The sequence below is a fragment of the Astatotilapia calliptera genome, chromosome 18 (genome assembly GCF_964374335.1).
Source record: "Astatotilapia calliptera chromosome 18, fAstCal68.1, whole genome shotgun sequence".
NCBI lineage: Eukaryota > Metazoa > Chordata > Actinopteri > Cichliformes > Cichlidae > Astatotilapia > Astatotilapia calliptera.
In genome coordinates, this window is record NC_137439.1 from 32184784 (window position 1) to 32204625 (window position 19842).

A 19842-nucleotide genomic window follows, 5' to 3' on the forward strand; every position below is an offset into this window, starting at 1 on the left:
AATTTACATGGCATCCTGGCATCCATTAGACCTTCACCTTCCTATAGCATCTCTTTTGGTGGCCTACACTGATAAAGGATGCTAGAGAATACTTCTCTTCCTGTTCTATCTGTGCACAGAATAAGTCTTCCAGCTTTCCTCCTGCAGGTCTGCTCAGGCACTTTCCAACTCCTGGACAACCCTGGTCCCACATCACTCTCAACTGTGTGACTGGTCTGAGCCCTTCCAGTTGAAACACGGTAATACTCACCATAGTAAATCGCTTTTCAAAAGATGCACACTTTGGCGCCCAACCCAAACCTTCCACAGCACTGGACATGGTTCAGCTCCTCACAGACCGCATTTTCTGCCTCCACGGGATCCTTCTTGACATTCTCTCCGATCGCGGGCCCCAGGTCTGGAAAGAGATCTGTTCAGCAATTGGCATGAAGGTCAGTTTGTCATCTGGTTTTCATCCCCAGACCAATGGTCAAGCTGAACAAAACAATCAGGAGCTGGAATCTGCACTCCATGCATCGTCTCCACCAATAACCGCGTGGACCATGCAGCTTGCCTGGGTGGAATTCACTCATAATTGCATGACCTCTTCAGCAACTGGCCTGTTCCCTTTCGAGGCCTCTTTGGGCCACCAATCCCCGCTCTTTCCGGGAATAGAAGGTGAGCACTCTGCCCCATCTGTTTAGCATCATTTGTGCAGGTGACGCCGTATCTGGAAGACCACGCAAGCAACCTTCCTCCAGAAGGAATCAGACTCCTATACTCCTAGGCAGAAGGTCTGGCTCCTGACTAGGGCCCTATTCAAGCAGAATCTAAGAAACTGTCCACAAATTTTAGCGGTTCCATATGAAATTGAGGCCAGATTGAGGTTAACCCCATCTCTGCTTGCGTGAAGTCTTTGCCCAACATACACATCGACAATGCTTTCCATGTTTCCGAGCTAAAACCATATCTCTCCAGTCTTCAGTGTAAGGAACAGTCATGGGACAAGGAGGGGGTCCTCCCTGGCTCGTTAGCTTGTTTGTTGTCTTCTCTTTTCTTTTCTCTCTCTCTCTCTCTTTTTCTCTCTTCCCTCCTTTGCCTTGCTCTTTGTTTATTTTGTTCTCCCCACCTGGGTGGTACTCACTGTGGGTTCCTCACTGCGGCACCTCCCTGGATTTTTCCCTCACTGTGGAAAGCCTGAGTTTCTGTAAGTGATTGTTCTGTTCTGTGAAGAGTGTTTGATGACTGGATGTTTGTTACCTCTCCCTGGATCCCTGGAGTCCCATTCCTTACCAGCACCATTGTATATAGCAGTTTGTAATTGCACTGTAAATAAGCACACCTAACTGTGACAACCTTGAGACCCGCATTTAAGTCCTCACTGGCAAACATGATACCTTGTGCCTATGGTGCTCAAGTTAGTGACTATTTTGTTGGTTTTAGCTTTTTCATGGGTTGACCAATATTAATATCTAGAATATCACTCCTTGCACCACAGCGCTTTAAGATTACTAAGTTTTGAAATCTTCTTGGCTATGTTTTACTGCTGTCAGAGACAAAGTTTAGCAGTACAAAGAAGAAGGGGCAACAGATGACAGAAACCAAGCAGATGGTGCCAGGGAAAATGGGAGATGTGTTGAATTAACTGGTGTTAATATAAAAAGATACGCACAGACAAATTAACCAGAAATCACATGAATGACACAGAGCAAAAGAACGGTCTAACAGAAGTTATACTTTCCTCTGTAGAACTCACACTCTAGGTGCTCTGTAATAATAGATGAAGCCCATAGTTAATAATGAGCATAATCAATTAAAAAAAACCTAACAGGATTAAAACTTTGGGAGGAGTAAGTACACTGTCCTATTAAAGCTGTGGCGGTGGTCTCAAATTTGCTTAGCGAGAACAGAAAGCAAACCTAGAATTTGTGGTCCATTAGTCAATGAATAAATACAATAAAATGTTTGGCTATTGAAGCTTTAAAATCTAACAACAAGCTAAATATCCACCTTGGAGATGCAGTTAAAAAAATGCATTATAATGTGTGCATTTATTGCCCTGAAAGTTTTTACACATTGTTTATTTTAATGTTTTTTGACTCTGCCATAGTAGCTTTGAATGATTGATGGTTTAAAGTAATCCTTATTATTTCGGGGCGATCGTGGCTCAACACTTGGGAGTTCGCCTTGTAATCGGAAGGTTGCCGGTTCGAGCCGCGGCTTGGACAGTCTCGGTCGTTGTGTCCTTGGGCAAGACACTTCACCCGTTGCCTACTGGTGGTGGTCAGAGGGCCCGGTGGCGCCAGTGTCCGGCAGCCTGGCCTCTGTCAGTGCGCCCCAGGGTGGCTGTGTCTACAATGAAGCTGCCATCACCAGTATGTGAATGTGTGTGTGAATGGGTGGATGACTGGATATTTAAAGCGCTTTGGGGTCCTTAGGGACTAGTAAAGCACTATATAAATACAGGCCAATTATGTTGGGCCCTAGTGCAGCCTCTCAGTTCAACCTCAGTCTGAAACAAGTTGTTTTAACTGCCCAACTCCACTAGCTAAGACAGAGGTTCTCGAAGTGTGGGGCCCACACACACACAAAAAAGAACGCTTGGACACTGCTAGCATAATGGACAGATTTTTGACGGGGCTCCTACACAAACGCAAAGCAGGAGATGAAGCATCGCCAAAATGTTTCCAAGCCAACCTCATTCCAAGCCAAACACAAGAAAATATGGTGAAGCATATCTTCCCTTTGGCTTCACCTGCACAACTGCTGAGGTAGGTCTCTGTGATAGAATTAGTTCTCCCTGCGTCAGGAGCACGCACTGGGCTCTTCAAATCACGGACAAACAGTATCCCACATTTTTTATTTTTAGTTCACAAACACTTGTTGTAATGACTAACTACTCCTGACATTTTGGAGATGTTCTTTATACAGTAAAGTAAAAACTGAAGATATTAAGATTAACAGTATTTTGTAAATGGTAGATGGCCTGTATTTGTATAGCGCTTTACTATTCCCTAAGGACCCCAAAGGGCTTTAAATATCCAGTCATCCACCCATTCACACACACATTCACACACTGGTGATGGCAGCTTCATTGTAGACACAGCCTCCCTGGGGCGCACTGACAGAGGCGAGGCTGCCGGACACTGGCGCCACCGGGCCCTCTGACCACCACCAGTAGGCAAACGTGGGGTTAGTATCTTACCCAAGGATATTTGGCATGCAGCCAGGAGGCAGCCTGGGATCGAACCACCAACCTTCTGATTAGTGGCTGACCTGCTAGTACGAGTACATTAAATATATACAATAAATGCCTTGTTATTCAAAATCCATTAGGTGTGAGTAGCTTTTGTTTTTTGTTTTTTTTAATCTGAAATAAGCGTTAATATATTTAGTGTCAGAAGAACTGATTTTGAAGTGAAGTGTCTTGCCCAAGGACACAACGACCGAGACTGTCCAAGCCGCGGCTCGAACCGGCTCATTTCTGCCACTTGTATCCGCGATCTCGTTCTTTCGGTCACTATCCACAGCTCGTGGCCATAGGTGAGGGTAGGGACGTAGATCGACCGGTAAATTGAGAGCTTCGCTTTTACACTCAGCTCCCTCTTCACCACGACGGACCGGTGCAGCGTCCGCATTACTGCAGCTGCAGCCCCAATCCGTCTGTCGATCTCCGGCTCCCTTCTCCCATCACTCGCGAACAAGACCCCGAGATACTTGAACTCCTCCACTTGGGGCAGGAATTCATCCCCGACCCGGAGTGGGCACTCCACCCTTTTCCGGCTGAGAACCATGGCCTCAGATTTGGAGGTGCTGATCCTCATTCCCGCAGCGTCACACTCGGCTGCGAACCGTTCCAGTGCGAGCTGGAGGCCCTCACCCGATGAAGCCAACAGAACCACATCATCCGCAAAAATCAGAGATGAGATTCTGAGGCCACCAAAGCGAAAGCCCTCCGCCACTTGGCTGCGCCTAGAAATCCTGCCCATAAAAATTATGAACAGAACCGGAGACAAAGGGCAGCCCTGGCGGAGCCCATCACCCACTGGGAACGAGTCCGACTTATTGCCGGCAATGCGAACCAAGCTCTTGCAACGGTTGTATAGGGATCGAATGGCCCATAGCAATGGGCCAGACACCCCATACTCCCGCAACACCTCCCACAGGACACACCTGTGGGAGGTGAATCAGCTACGTAGAATCAGCTACGTTTTCAAAAATACCATGTAGGTGTGGACGTAGCATAAAAGAATTAGTAGTTTATTTTATTGCTACGTGTAATTTATTGCAGTTTACTTTTATTTGTTCAATTGTTTACTAAATGTTTGAGGTGTGAAATAAATCTCAATGGAGTTTGAAAACAAAATATGTGTGTGTGTGGTTAGGTGGGGAGGTGGTGTTTGGGAACCACTGAGCTAAGATAAGCTACTGTAAGCTTCTTCTGACTGGTTGGGGCTTCTGTGCTCACATCTGGCAATGTGTGCCTTGGAGCAGGGGCGGATCTAGAGAAATTTTCTTAGGGTGGCATGAGGGTGGCAGAGAAATCAAATGGGGTGGCAAAATCAAAGCCTTTTTTTTCAAACACATATGCAGGTGGTGACATATGGTTAAAGTGATTCAAATGCAGTAAGTATACATGCTTTTCATATAAATATAGTCTATAACTTAATTATTTTTTGTAGCCCACATAATTAAACATGTTAGTTTCACATAAAGTCCACATAAAACAACTGAATTTTGATCCTATGTACTGCATAGCCTGTGTAATAAATAAATATGTAGCCCAATAAGTATAAAATCCAGAAAGCTACACAACATGGGGCGGTGTTGTTCAAAATGTGCTCTGGCACAATCATAGGCATGGCTTGCTGCTGAAAACAAGAAAAAAGCCGGTCCTGCTATGGGCTGAACCATTTGTTAATGGTGGAGGGGGGTAACACGTCCTTGATAAATCCCTTAAAATCGCAGCTTTGGCGTATGCAGATGACGTGACGGTGATAATTAGAAACCAAAACGAACTGTCTTCAGTTATGGAGATATTACACCATTACGAACAGGCATCAGGTGCCAAACTGAACCAAGACAAAACTGTGTGGCTTGGACATCCGACCAGACAACCTAAAATGATGAAGGGAGATTAAAATTTTGGGTATATGGATTGATAATACTGACTCTAGTTTACTAAATTGGAATAAGAAAGAAAATGAAATTAAAATGGAAATTATGAAATGGGAAAATAAAGATACAAATTATAAAACGCGTATTAATATTGTAAAAACACACATAATTTCGAAACTTCTTTTCCTTGCCGCAATTTTTCCTCCTCCGAGAACAACTGTAATGAAAATAAGTAAGATGTGCATTAAATTTATCTGGGGATCCAATCGAGAAGTGACTAAGAGAAAATTTATGTACAAGAGTAGGAAGCACGGGGGTTTGGGAGCCCCAGACTTAGAGATTGTTTTGCGAATTCCTTTTATAAAAATTACTCAAAGCGCAATTTCTCGGGGTGCCCCGTGGGTTCGAGGGAAGGAGCAATTGTGGCAAAAGAAAAGAGGCAGGGCCAGAGCGGGTGTTCCATACCACAGACTTATGTTCGGTGACTTATCAAGTCAATGGGAACAATATAGTTTAAATATTCTCCAAGATAATACGAAAAATATCTATAAAAAAATTAATGAAACCAAAAATGAAGGTGTAATTCAATATAAGTATGCAAATGAAGATGAAAACCTTTCAATAGTTAAAAATATACAAGACAAATTATTATCTGAAAGCATGAGAGACGTGGTGTGGCTCATCTCGCTCGGGCGCCTCCCTGTGAGAGCGGTGGTACAATGGAGTTGTTTTGTTACCACCATGAAATGTCCTATGACAGGCTGTGATGAAGATGAGACCCTAGAACATCTTCTATTGGATTGTTATAGGACAACTGAGATCAGGCAGAAGATGACAGAGATTGGCTATGATGTGGATGTTAATATTAAAGCAGTTAAATATGGTTTGTTTAAAGAAAAAATGTGTGACGACAAAAGGAGACTCTTTTGGTTAGTAATGTGTGTAATAAACACACATATTTGGAAAACTCGTGCCAAAGGAGTACTTGAACAAAAGATGATAAGTAGTGATGTTGTGAGTAAACATATCATTACAGACCTGCGGAGAAGACGAACAATGGACCTGAAACTTGGGAAAGTTTTCCCCTGGAACGAATTAAAACTGTAAGTCTTGTGAACGTTGTGTGGACTCAGATGCTAGATTTTCCTCCAAAAAAGTTGCACAAAATAGTTTCTTGTACCCTGTCAGGGCTCTGACAGGGTACAAGATGACAACTTTGGAATTCTACTAGAAACAGTCGATCATATTTGTTTGTCAAAGCTGAATTCAATGCTTATTGTAGCTAACAGCTACAATAAGCATAAAAGCTACTGTACGGCTATCATTTGTTAACATGACGCTTGGTCTTATACATGTAATACATTTATTACCAACCTGAGAGTTCATCCGCTGGTCATTCGACATGACGAATGACTTCTGAAGTCTTAATTCAGCTCAAGACGCTGTAGATTCCCGTCAGTAACTGTCATGGTCCTGGGCCATGTGGGCCCAGTATTCTTAGTTTTCATGTATTTTTGTATTTTGTTCTTTATTTAGGCCATGCTTCCTGGGTTGATCTGTTACGTTGTTCCTTATGTGTTTTCCCTTCATGACTCTTACCCCCTGTGTGCCCCTCTGTGTATTTATGAGCCCTCGTCTCTCTTTGTGCTTTATTCTATGTTTTCCCCAGCCCGTTATGTCTGCGTTCTCCCCGTGCTCTCTCTCCTCCTGTTTGAACCTCTGTGTACTTCCTGCTTTACTTTGCCCATCTCCCATCAGTGTTACGTTCACTCCTGCCGTGTCTTGTTATGATTATCAGTGTCACCTGTGTTCCCCGTGTGCATCCACTTCCCCTGATCTTCCCTCATGTGTATTTAGTCTCTGTGTTTCGTACAGTCTGTGTCGCGTCGTCTGTGTTCCCACCCTCCATGTTTCCATGCCCGGTCTGTTGTATTCATAGTCTTACCTCAGTTCATTCCCAGTTTAGGTTTCTGTTTAGTTATTGCTTTTGAGCTGCCCTTATTCTTGTTTGTCTCTCTTGCGTTACCAGCCACAATAAAAGGCTCGCTTTTGTTTAAAGTTTACTCCCGTGTCACTCGTGTCTGCACCTGAGTCCTCCACGCACTCTCCACACGGTCTGTCACAGCGGACCGTGACAGTAACACTTTCGGTCCGCTAGTAAAACATAGTTTTACTAATCTGCGGTTGATTACTCTTGAACTGAATTTTGGAACTGAAACCGAATGGTGAGAACTGAATCTGAAATTATTTTATTTCTATTATTAAGTTTGCTTGTTATTCATGTTTTGGTTGATTAACAGTCACCAAAGTTTTGGTGATAAATAAAGTGTATATATTGCTTTAGATCTCACTATGCCCCCATGTGTCAGAATATACCTTGTGGAGTACAATTGAATTATTTTAATTTAGAGCTGACTTTTTCTCTTTTATTCATATTTTTTTTTAATAATTCTTAATATTATTACTATTATTATTATTAACAGAGATCAAAGTTTGCAGTAAAAACCATCTAAGTTTGAAAACTGCTCTGTCTGTGTTGGTGGCTTTAGGATGTCACATTTGCTCAGCTGTCAGTCAATCAGCCATTTCCAGAAGTGCTGTAAAAGCTTCGCTTATGTCATATTCACTTCAACAGATAAGCTGAACTCAGCACACACACATCCCTATTATTGACAGTGACAGCCAAGGTGTGTGCGATGACCTCACTGCTGCCTTTGCTCCTCCACTGTACTGCAGTTGCATATGACCTCAAGGTCCCGTAGCACAACACACATACACATACAAATGCATGCACTCAGGAATGCAAAACGCCTCAAATGCAAACGCACACTCTCACTGGGTGTTTTCTTTTTACACGGGCACACACAAACACACACAATATTCCAAGAAGGTCACTCCTCTCTCCCTCCCCTGTACTGTGATACCACACATACAGTAAAAGCATACTCCTGCAGGGGTGTGTTAGTATGCCTCAACAAACACAGCCACATCCCAGCTTGATAAAAACATGAGTTGACTGCAGTAGCTTCCTATCCATTGTGTTACACCATGAGCCCACAGTAAGGTAAACTTCACTCTGCTGTTAAAGTCACTATACACATTCAGTCCAGTTTAATCCTAAATTGGGCCAGAACACTAAAATTACAATTAATAAATCGTTTCAATAAAACACCTCCAAATTGTTCCCCTTTCATTCAGTGTAAAGACATTTAACTACCAAAGAAATAAAAAGAAGCAACACTACAAAGAAATTTTACTTCCACAGAAAAAAAGACTAAAAAATTACAGAGAAGACATTGGCAGCTCATTACTCATTACAATTATGTTTTTCTATAAAGTGGTTTTAGATATTTGTGCTTACAAACGATGAAACATACACAATTAGTACAATAACTGTGACAAGATCAGGCCTAAAAGATACATAATAAAGTGTTTTTAATCTCTTGTTATTGTAAAAAGAATATACAGGTTTTAATTTAAAAAATCACCTTACTTTAAATGTAACATCAGACAAACAACACATGATATATTACATCATGTTTTTATTTACTGAACAAAATGTAGAAGCGGTGTGTAAACTAAGTGTACCCCATTATTCAATAGCTTATTGATCCTCAAGCGAGGATGTTTCTGTATGACTTTTAGTCTCATCACTGTGAAAGTATTTTGTACTTACAGTGGGCTTATGTTGCAGCACAGTGGAGAGGATGCTACTGTAGGTCAGAACATGAAGTAAGGATTATTTTGAACCATGATTCATGCAAAGCTACTTTAGCTTACAGTGCGCATGTTGCAGAAGGTCCAGATGACTTCTTTTTACTGTATAACTCCTGATGCGTCAAACCTTAGACTTGAAAGAGTATATATATGTTTAAATCTAGATTTAAAAAAAGCTGAGAGTACTCCACACTGGGTCATGACTATGCACTGGTAAATTATCATGTGCCTGGTTGAGAGGAGATGACAAGAAATTGGTGTTAAGGCATCATTAATTAAATAATTTAATATAATAATTATTATTATATTAATTTAATAGAATAATTATTTATTTAATTATTTATTATATATGATATTTATTTGTTTGAACTACACTTAATACTCTGTTTTTCTTTCTTGAATTAGAATTCTGATTGTACTGGTCTTGATCTTTCCGCTGCTATGTGTAAAGTGAGATAAGGCCACTCATGTTCAGTCCACTCTAAAGCAGTAAAGTAGGTGCTGTTTTAGTAAAATGAGGTGTGAGGATGAAAACGAGGCAGAACTAAAACATGCTGTCCTCAGTGACATTGAGGACACATGAGCACCTGGCTTCATATTCAGCTCATATTACAAAAAGGTGTATTAAAGGCCTTCATCCCAGCTGAGCACAGCAAAAGGAAGAGTAAACACCTGCTACTACTGAATAACAGAAATCGGAGGACATGGAAAAAACAATGCAGTTAAAAAAGCAGAGAAAACAGAAGCTGAAGAGAAACTCCCCTGTCTGAGACATTGATTGATATTGTGTCTGACGTGTCTTCACCATCCACCTAGAGATGTCAATGTGCCAGTCTAACAAGTCATTATGTAAAAATGATTCACCAAGTTCCTCTTAATATAGAATGTATTTGAACTGCAGTCAAGTTGTGTTATTCTCTTAATGTTGACCATGTTAAAGCAGCATTTTATCCTGTATAACATTAAGGCAGCTGTTAGAGTTCATTTTTGTCCATTTGACAGATTGTATATTGGCTCTTTCCTCTTCTCCTATCAAATAAGCGCTCCTCCAAACTGGAAGAAGTGCTGATATAAATCCTCCTGGAGAAAAACTCCTAACTTTGAAATCTTCTACTTTTTGGAAATGTAATGCAATGTATTTTCTGGTATACCACTCAAATTACTGACTGGCCTGGCTACTACTGACGATCCAGAATCAGATTTTTTGCCATGTAGGTTTTTAGTCTGATCAACCAAAAAACAACCAAAGTCACTGTAATCAGTGCAGACAGTTGTTTTTATTCAGTTGTAAAAATTATTCTTAATGAACAGGTCAAAGAGTACAGCGTTCAATGTCCTTTATGAATTATGCTACCGAGTTACTTTAAGAAAGTAGTCTTTGAATTGTAATTCCAGAGAACTACTACTCTAAATACAAGATTAATTATGTTTACTATTAAATTGTTTTACTATTGAAACTAGGGCTGGGCGATATGGCCTAAAATCCATATTGCGGTATAATTTGAAGCATGTGCGGTAATGATATATATCGCGATCTATTCTTTTCTTCTGCATAATGTATTTTCTGCACTATAAGGCACACTTAAAATCCTTTAATTTTCTCAAAAATCAACAGTGCGCCTAATGTATGAATTCTGGTTGTGCTTACTGACCTCGAACTAATTATATGTGGTACACGGCGCTCAAAAATCTGTCAAAAATGTTTTAGTACGACTTTGGTAAGCTATGAAGCCGCACCGCTTGATGGATTGTTGGAGGATTACAGCTACCATAGTCAGGAGCCTCGCAGAGTAATCTTGGTCCAAAACTTATAGGTTCCAAAGTCAAACAAACACTGCAGCATCACTGAGAGTTAAAAACTGTCTAAATTCTTTCATCTTTAATAACATGATCAGAGTTGCTGATTTACAAGGTGTAACAATTAAGTTTAACATCCAGGAATCCATGAAAACAGAATTTATTAAATTTAATGGAGTTAGAAGCTAGCAGGAAGTTAGCAGGAAGTTAGCAGGAAGTTAGCTCGCTAGTTTCCACCTAAGCATGATATAGCATGTATTGACTGAAAAATTCAAAGTACAGCTCTGCTGTCACTTCCAACACAAATGAAGACAGAAAATAAACAGCAGTGACGTTTGTAGGGTTACTGAAGTTGGGCTAGCTGGTATATAATGATGTGCTACATGATCGCTAGCGACACAGCTATGTTAGCGTAACATAAACACAGTGAAGCTGAAGGATGAACGCTAACTTTTTTCCACTCGATACAAGTTAACGTGAGGGTTCCCGATGGTTAGGGACAAATGCAATCGCATGGCAGGATGCTGTAAACGGACCAAACTTCAGTCAGGAGAACAACTGAGATAATCCATCCACAATACGAGGTTAGTCATTAATATACTGCAACAACATGGGAATAGAGCAGCTGCGAGAGAATTCAACATTAATGAATCAATAGTACGGAAGTGGAGGAAGCGCAGTTTTTGGCTTTCTTCATATTCCAAAACGTGTTTGTAACCACGGTAACTTCTGACCCCACTTCCGCCAGTCCCTTTATTGTGGCGGGAATGAATCCTGTATAAGTTCCGGGTCAATCAGCTGCATGTCCCTGCTCCTCTGGCTGCTGTTGTCCCTGTGGTTGGCGTACTTGTCAGATCACGACAAATTTTGCACTACAGGCCAGTTGACAGCGTGCAATAACCCGGCCGATTCATTCATCTTTACACTACCTCACACTCGACTCAACGGTGAGTTATTTGTTTGTTTTGTTTTGTCACAATTAATGTACATGCGGAGCCGCGATCGCACATCCTACAATGCCGGTAAGCTAATGCTAGGCTAGCGACAGTAAGTGCAATTACTAGTGTCATCTATTGAATATTGTTGTTTTTGTTTATTCCATTATGGCCGAATGTTGACTTAACGTATCTAGAGTTGAACGAGTGATTTGATTTTTGTAGTTTTGTCCGTTTTGGATGTTTTTTGTTACTTTTCTGATGAAATGCCGAAACGGCCTATGAGATTTTGCATTGAGTTAAATTCCATTTACATTATTGAATCTGTTGCGCAACACCTGTGATTAAATGAGTTTTGTAAATATATTTGATTAACTTTGGATAATATTTATTAGCTTTAACGCTGATATACTTTGATGGGACCCATGAGAATGTCTTTCTAGAATAGTATTTAGAATGACATTCATTATAAGAGATGATGGTTTATTGATTGTTGTATGAAACGTGGCATTGATTACTTGACTTTGTTATTTATGGATTTATGGATTTATTTTGTCACAGCAGTAGAATGCTGTTTCATTTTCTTCTGTGAATGATAATTTCTGTTTTTTGACCTTGTTTAGGTCAGGTTTTTTTTTGTTCTCCCGCGATCAGCCCTGATCAGCGCGAGATGGCGAGCCACCCGACCACCGCTACGTTGCGGTAGGAATTGTGAACCTATGGACTGAATCACAAATTGTTGACACATGACCTATCACAGGTCCATGGAACTAAACTAAATCACATACTGGACTACACCTTATCCCACCTCCTTTTGGAACCTACTAAGCTGTTTTGTATTGTCAACATTATTTTTGTTTGTGATATATATGCATATGTTTTTATTTCTTTTGTACATCCGTCTATACACTTCTCATAACAAACATAATATATATATATTTGAGCTCTACTTTTGTTTCCTGTGTTTTATTCACACCCTTAGGCTCCATAGTCGAATCTTATTCTGATAGCTCATTGTCTATGAGGCTGCAGTCAGGCGCCCTGGTCCTTTAACCGCGTTACATGTTTCATCTCTTCGCTATTACTGTCACCCGGCATAATTTGCAGATGATATTGTTTGCAGCCGCTGCAATACTTTCAACCAAAACAGGCGCAGCTTGATGACACCATCAACATACGCTATTGCGGTAGAGCGGTATAGTCAAAATCTCTACCATTGGCCAAATTCATATCGTTTCTACCGTATACCGTTTATACCACCCACCCATAATTTAAACTATTATATATCTGAAAATTGCGCTGCTAATATTTTTATACAATTTCGATTACTTTTTACTCTATAAAAGAAGACAGCAGTGTATAATAAAGTCTAACAACTGGACTGAGCAACTCAAATTGAACAGTTTACTGACAGGTTTGTCATTAATGAAGTTTGGAACATCGAACAGCAAATCAAGATATGAATAACTTATTTTAACTTGGGTGCAACTTTTGTATTTAGATTGCATTTTCTTTCCAAGTCAATTAGGCATGGAAAAAAGTCGGCCTCGAATGGACATTTCAGGTCTCACTTGTGTGTCTGATGCATTTGAGGAGTTGTGATATGACAACATCAGAGAAACCCCTGTGGTAAAACATCTGCTCTCAGACACAGTATGATCCTCTCTCTTGGACAGGAACACTCATATGACCTACAGGCCTACTGCGTATAGTCACCAATGCTTAGATGTTCTCGTTGTTGTGTCTCCCTCAACTATACTTTCATCCAGCCTATGAATTAAGAAAATACCAAAAAAGCTAAAATATTAGTAGTGCACTAATTATGCCTGGAAAAACTGTACTAAACATATGCATATTTTTCATTTTTGAGATCAACTCTACTTACCATTTACAGGCCTAACATACATTAAAACATACATTAAATGTAGCTTTTTCACAACTCTTGCAGCATTCATTCTGACAGTCATAATTCTGTTTGCCTGTAGCACTTGACTAGGCTTGGTTTGTGGGGGTCAGAGTAAGAGTTTTGTATCAGACTACTGATTGTGCAAGGCAAACTAAAATGTTAACATAATAAACTGCTTATAAATCATCAAACCATGTTGATATCATCAGGGTTAACTCCTGTTAGAGGTAGACTCCATTGTTTCTCATACCCAACAGAGGACAACTCCTCTGGCTGCAAAGGTCAGACTGTATAGACGTCTGTGAAAAGACATCACTTGACTCTGCTAAAGAGAGATACAGTACTGGGTTGGGTGTGCGGGTATGAGCAAGGGGAAGATCGAGTATATGTCCTTTAGTTACCAACATGCCATATTAGTGCCATAGACAAGGGTTTATGCATTATTTTGGCTCCTTAAAGCTCTGGATTATTGCAAGTAAAACATTAAAAGCCAGACAGGTTCACTTTCAACTCGATGGATGAGGCTGTGCCTCAAGGTGGGTGCTAATTATGGCTGTGTGTGTGTGTGTGTGTGTGTGTGTGTGTGTGTGTGTGTGTGTGTGTGTGTGTGTGTGTGTGTGTGTGTGTGAAGGCAATGATGCTAAGGCAGCACTGTCTCCAGACCGACACAGCATGACAATGACACGAAGGGAGAAGGACAAAAAAGAGGGATGGAACAGAAACTGAGAGAAAGAGAAAGTGAAATAAAAATGAAACTATGAAAAAATGCAGAGAACAAGCCTGAGAGAAAAGACAGACAATCCTACAGCCAGTTTCAGTCTAGACAAGGTCAGCCAAAGTGTCATGTACACTTTAAAGCAATCTTTAAAGCGACACACAGTCCCAGGAAGATCCCTGATAGCCTGGATATGTATAGTATAATCTGAGGAACATGAGCTGTCCCTGTTTATATGAACTTAAACCATTCTGAATTAAAGAAAAATCTGTGAATATATGTGAATTAATGATGATGCTGAACTACAGGGAGTGCAGAATTATTAGTCAAATGAGTATTTTGTCGACATCATCCTCTTCATACATGTTGTCTTACTCCAAGCTGTCTAGGCTCGAAAGCCTGCTACCAATTAAGCATATTAGGTGATGTGCATCTCTGTAATGAGAAGGGGTGTGGTCTAATGACATCAACACCCTATATCAGGTGTGCATAAGTATTAGGCAACGTCCTTTCCTTTGGCAAAATGGGTCAAAAGAAGGACTTGACAGGCACAGAAAAGTCAAAAATAGTGAGATATCTTGCAGAGGGATGCAGCAGTCTCAAAATTGCAAAGCTTCTGAAGCGTGATCATCGAACAATCAAGCGTTTCATTCAAAATAGTCAACAGGGTCGCAAGAAGCGTGTGGAAAAACCAAGGCGCAAAATAACTGCCCATGAACTGAGAAAAGTCAAGCGTGCAGCTGCCAAGATGCCACTTGCCACCAGTTTGGCCATATTTCAGAGCTGCAACATCACTGGAGTGCCCAAAAGCACAAGGTGTGCAATACTCAGAGACATGGCCAAGGTATGAAAGGCTGAAAGACGACCACCACTGAACAAGACACACAAGCTGAAATGTCAAGACTGGGCCAAGAAATATCTCAAGACTGGTTTTTCTAAGGTTTTATGGACTGATGAAATGAGAGTGAGTCTTGATGGGCCAGATGGATGGGCCCGTGGCTGGATTGGTAAAGGGCAGAGAGCTCCAGTCCGACTCAGACGCCAGCAAGGTGGAGGTGGAGTACTGGTTTGGGCTGGTATCACCAAAGATGAGCTTGTGGGGCCTTTTCGGGTTGAGGATGGAGTCAAGCTCAACTCCCAGTCCTACTGCCAGTTCCTGGAAGACACCTTCTTCAAGCAGTGGTACAGGAAGAAGTCTGCATCCTTCAAGAAAAACATGATTTTCATGCAGGACAATGCTCCATCACACGCGTCCAAGTACTCCACAGCGTGGCTGGCAAGAAAGGGTATAAAGGAAGAAAAACTAATGACATGGCCTCCTTGTTCACCTGATCTGAACCCCATTGAGAACCTGTGGTCCATCATCAAATGTGAGATTTACAAGGAGGGAAAACAGTACACCTCTCTGAACAGTATCTGGGAGGCTGTGGTTGCTGCTGCACGCAATGTTGATGGTGAACAGATCAAAACACTGACAGGATCCATGGATGGCAGGCTTTTGAGTGTCCTTGCAAAGAAAGGTGGCTATATTGGTCGCTGATTTGTTTTTGTTTTGTTTTTGAATGTCAGAAATGTATATTTGTGAATGTGGAGATGTTATATTGGTTTCACTGGTAAAAATAAATCATTGAAATGGGTATATATTTGTTTTTTGTTAAGTTGCCTAATAATTATGCACAGTAATAGTCACCTGCACACACAGATATCCCCCTAAAATAGCTAAAACTAAAAACAAACTAAAAACTACTTCCAAAAACATTCAGCTTTGATATTAATGAGTTTTTTGGGTTCATTGAGAACATGGTTGTTGTTCAATAATAAAATTATTCCTCAAAAATACAACTTGCCTAATAATTCTGCACTCCCTGTATCTTCATTATCATGCAAAAGATAACTAACAATGAATTATTTAGTGAAATGTTATTGTTATTCTTTTTTCAGCCAGCATGCAATTCTGAATAGGGGACGAGGTTCGTTACTAGATTCATTATTCCCTAAATTTATAGACAATTAATCTGTGAAACAAATGCTAACTAAATATAACTGAAATAAGTGATTATGTAAAATAAGGACATACGGTGGTATTTTTTAAATTCATATCTGTGCAATATTATGTGACATTGTTAATTCTTGTTTGTTTTGTCTTGTTTCTTCTTCTTTTTTTTGGTTTTGGTCATATTTCTGATTGCCCATTTGGGGGCCCAGCATTAAATTCTTAATTCTTTATTTCTTTTTGTTTATTTATTTGCAAATGGCTACTTCCTACTATCCAACCATCTGGCTGGATCTGGTTCATACCAATCATTTGTCTAAAGAAGGCTAAGTTTCTCTCTTAATGGATGTTTGGTTTCCAAGTACCTCTTTAGCTTGGCCCCATGGTAGCATTAACCAAATAGCTATAAACTCCAATTCTATGAAAAGCTTTGCTCTTAACCTTGATGCCCTAACATTTCCTTCTTTCATTTCTCTATGGTTCAATTATGGAAGGAAGGCAAGCAGTCTCAAAGCTTATCTCTCCACTGCGCCCTCATAGACAATGTTTGTATACTTTAAAACCACTATATAATATCTACTGCTACCATATTTATTTACCATGATGTAGGGAATGAATCACAGAAAAATATTCAGGCAACAGTTGCTGTATACACGTTTTTACAAGCATCTCAGATTTATTTATTTATTAAAAGTCAGTAACCAAGCGTATCAGACACGTTGTGCTGACAAAAAGCAATCGAAATCTCCTCCCCTATCCACCAGTCGTTCTTAACATCTAGTGATATGTCTTCAGTTCTCCATATTATAGTACCGCAAGCCAGGAAACATTACCAAACTAACAGGACAGTTGTACTCCACCATTTTCATAACACAGTTTTGATCAACTCAACATCTATGGAAGATTAACATGGTCATGTCAAACCTTGCTTTGGTGGTATTTTCATTTGAATCACAGGCTTGCGTGACAAATTATCATTTTGAGGCCAAGTCAGCTTCAAGTTGCTTTACTTTTTCAGCACATTTTGTCTGATATTATGAACAGTTAACAGAACTTTATCTGTGCTACATTACTTCCCTGAGATCCAGCCGCCTCCACACTAACTAATGTTTTCCTACAGCTTTGGACAAATCTGACGTGACTCTTTCACCGATCATCTTCAAAAGGTGTCAAGTTAATAATATGTTAGCAGTCACAAAGGATACAACGCAGCCTGGGAAATTATTTCTTCTATTTCTATAACTAATTATTTCTTCTGTGTTTCTTTAAGAGGTAAAGTCTGAAAATGAACTTTGACCCAGAGACGGACTGTCTAAAAAACGGATGGTGTCAAAGTGAATTATAGTAAGTGTTGGATCCAAGCTGAGTGCCAGAGGTTCTTCAAGTGATCAGGTTTCTAACGTGACAAAAAAACTAAGCAGCATACAGTCTCCAATCCAATCACCGAGTCCTGTACCATAATGTTGCCTTTCTGTTGCTATTAAATTACATATATTATCATATAGATATGTGGTAGACTTTAAAATAACTTTAAGATATGGCGCACTACAATAACAGCCATACACAGATGGCACAGCTTCATTATTAAGCTTTCACTTACCATCAGATTGATAAGATGTAACTCATTTTAAAAGCACTGCAAGCCTAATGTTATTTCAAGCAGGCCATGAAGTCAAGCTTAGTTGCAATCCCAGCTGATCTCAGTGCTAGCACACATCAACTGATGGCTCATTCTACAGAACCAACTGGTAAATACAGGTTGTGTTTTTCAGTTTGAACTGGACGCCAGTGTGAGGCAGGCAACTTAAATTGAACTCTAGTGATGCCAAAATATCTAAATATCTAATGGGTTACCAACCAACCCATTCAGCCAGAAGATCACATGAAGAAAATCACTATGTCTATGTTTAAATGCTTGTAGCAACTTACCGCTCTTGGTGTCCTTTCCATCCAGTAAGGGTCGGTAGTCACTCTTGGAGACCGTCTCCCCAACTTTGTCATCGTAGCTCTCTTTCTCCAGTGAAGCCACAAAGTCTCTCTTCAGGAGGGCATCACCAGGGGCCCCACCTTGGACGCCGCCGCCACCCCCACCCAGAGCATCTCGCAGGCTCAGGTCCATAGTCCCGTTACTGGAGAGAAAAGGGACAAAATTACTTACATAAATTTTTGCTTAATGATATTTTTCTTCACCTTTAGTCAGGCGCCCATGTTGCTCACTACACTTATAAACTTTATCAGGCAGTTTTTGGGAAAAAATCTCCCAAGTTTTTTTTTAAACAGAGCAAGGGATTTTCAACATATGACTTCTTTTTTAGAAAACTTAAATTACTTATCTACAGAAAGTAGCAGGCATATTTCAGAAAAAATGACCTGGGTAAATATTAATAAGCAACTTGAAAACAGACCTTTTTATTGAACCATTTACTTCTTTTTAAGCACCTTTCAAATGCTCAAAGCTTGAAAAATCTAGTCAAAACTGAGGAGTATCTTTACACACAATATAAAAGCTTCACAAAGGGCCTGAACTGTTACTTGAGAAAGCATCGTGCCAAAAACAAAAGCAGTTCAGAGTTGAAAAAAAAAAGAATTACTGATGATGAGCTGAAACTATAAGCACAGATATGTTGCTTATGTGCGAAGAAAGAAGAAAGATCACCGTCCCCACAGTGAAACATGGTAGTGGGAGTATTATGCTGTGGGGATGTTTCAGTGCATCTGGAACTGGGAATTAGGGCTGTGCAATATGACCAAAATCTCATATCCCAATATAAGACATATATCGTCCCCTTAACGATATAAATCACAAAGATTTAACATTTTCTGTAAATGCTGTGAATCTCGGGCAGCTCGACTTGCGTTAAGTGTTTCCAGCTGGGCGTCATGTACCTGGAGTCGAGTGTTTTAACCGATGCATGAAGCGATACATTTTTAGACATAAGTTGTAACGGACGCCGTTTTCTTTGTGGGTATTTATTATACGGCGTGCTGCGGGAAAAAGGCTGTTCTAACGTTTGAGTCTAAGGTTTATTTTTTAGCACCTGGCGACTCTTTTTTGCTTCTCATCCGTAAATACTCTGCATACTCTTTCACGTGATTCAGTTTATTTTGAAAAGTCTCAACAGGATCTTGAGCTTTATTGTGAAAGGGTTATGTGGAAAATAAACAAGCGGACACGCGATGGTTTTACTGTCGTTGTTGCTAACGGCAACGCATAAAAACAGGCGCTTGTCCGTCTGTAGTGTGGTTATATTAAATATAAGAGAAAGAGAGAACTTTAAGAAATTAATACAGCCACTACAGTGACCATCAAAACGATGAAAAAATATTGCCATAAACAGTTTATTTTGCGACACCACTAAACAAACGATAGCGTAAACTGAAACGATAGATGTTTTTATATTGCATCCAATATATATCGTTATATCGAACAGCCCTACTGGGAATCGTATTAATTTGGAAGGAATCTTAATGCTTAATTAAATGCTTAATTGAAGCACCTGTTCAGCAAGCTCCAATGTGGAGAAAAGTAGAGCGGTAATATACAGTACAGCATAAAAAGCAAATATGATGCAAACTAATCCATGACACAGAGGCACAATTTGACTGACAAACCGTTTCTGGAATAAGATGCATCAAGGAAGGAAATAAGAATATGAAATGCACTTCATCCTGACATAACTTA

General features: G+C 40.2%; 1 protein-coding gene and 1 long non-coding RNA gene across 4 annotated transcripts in view; one reads left to right on the top strand and one right to left on the bottom strand.

The window, feature by feature from the left end:
* The window catches only part of LOC113011196 (uncharacterized), a 129808-nt gene that overhangs the window by 85788 nt on the left and 24178 nt on the right, over positions 1-19842 (bottom strand). For all 3 annotated transcript variants that reach the window (XM_080293289.1, XM_080293288.1, XM_026150630.2), the window contains exon 2: positions 18090-18289. In XM_080293289.1, the coding sequence (XP_080149415.1) occupies positions 18090-18279 (190 nt within the window). In that variant the 5' untranslated portion in view covers positions 18280-18289. The remainder of the gene's footprint in view (positions 1-18089; positions 18290-19842) is intronic.
* LOC145422044 (uncharacterized) lies at positions 11390-12495 on the top strand. The gene is made up of 2 exons (XR_013903425.1): positions 11390-11558; positions 12170-12495. It is a non-coding gene; the product is annotated as an uncharacterized LOC145422044 (long non-coding RNA).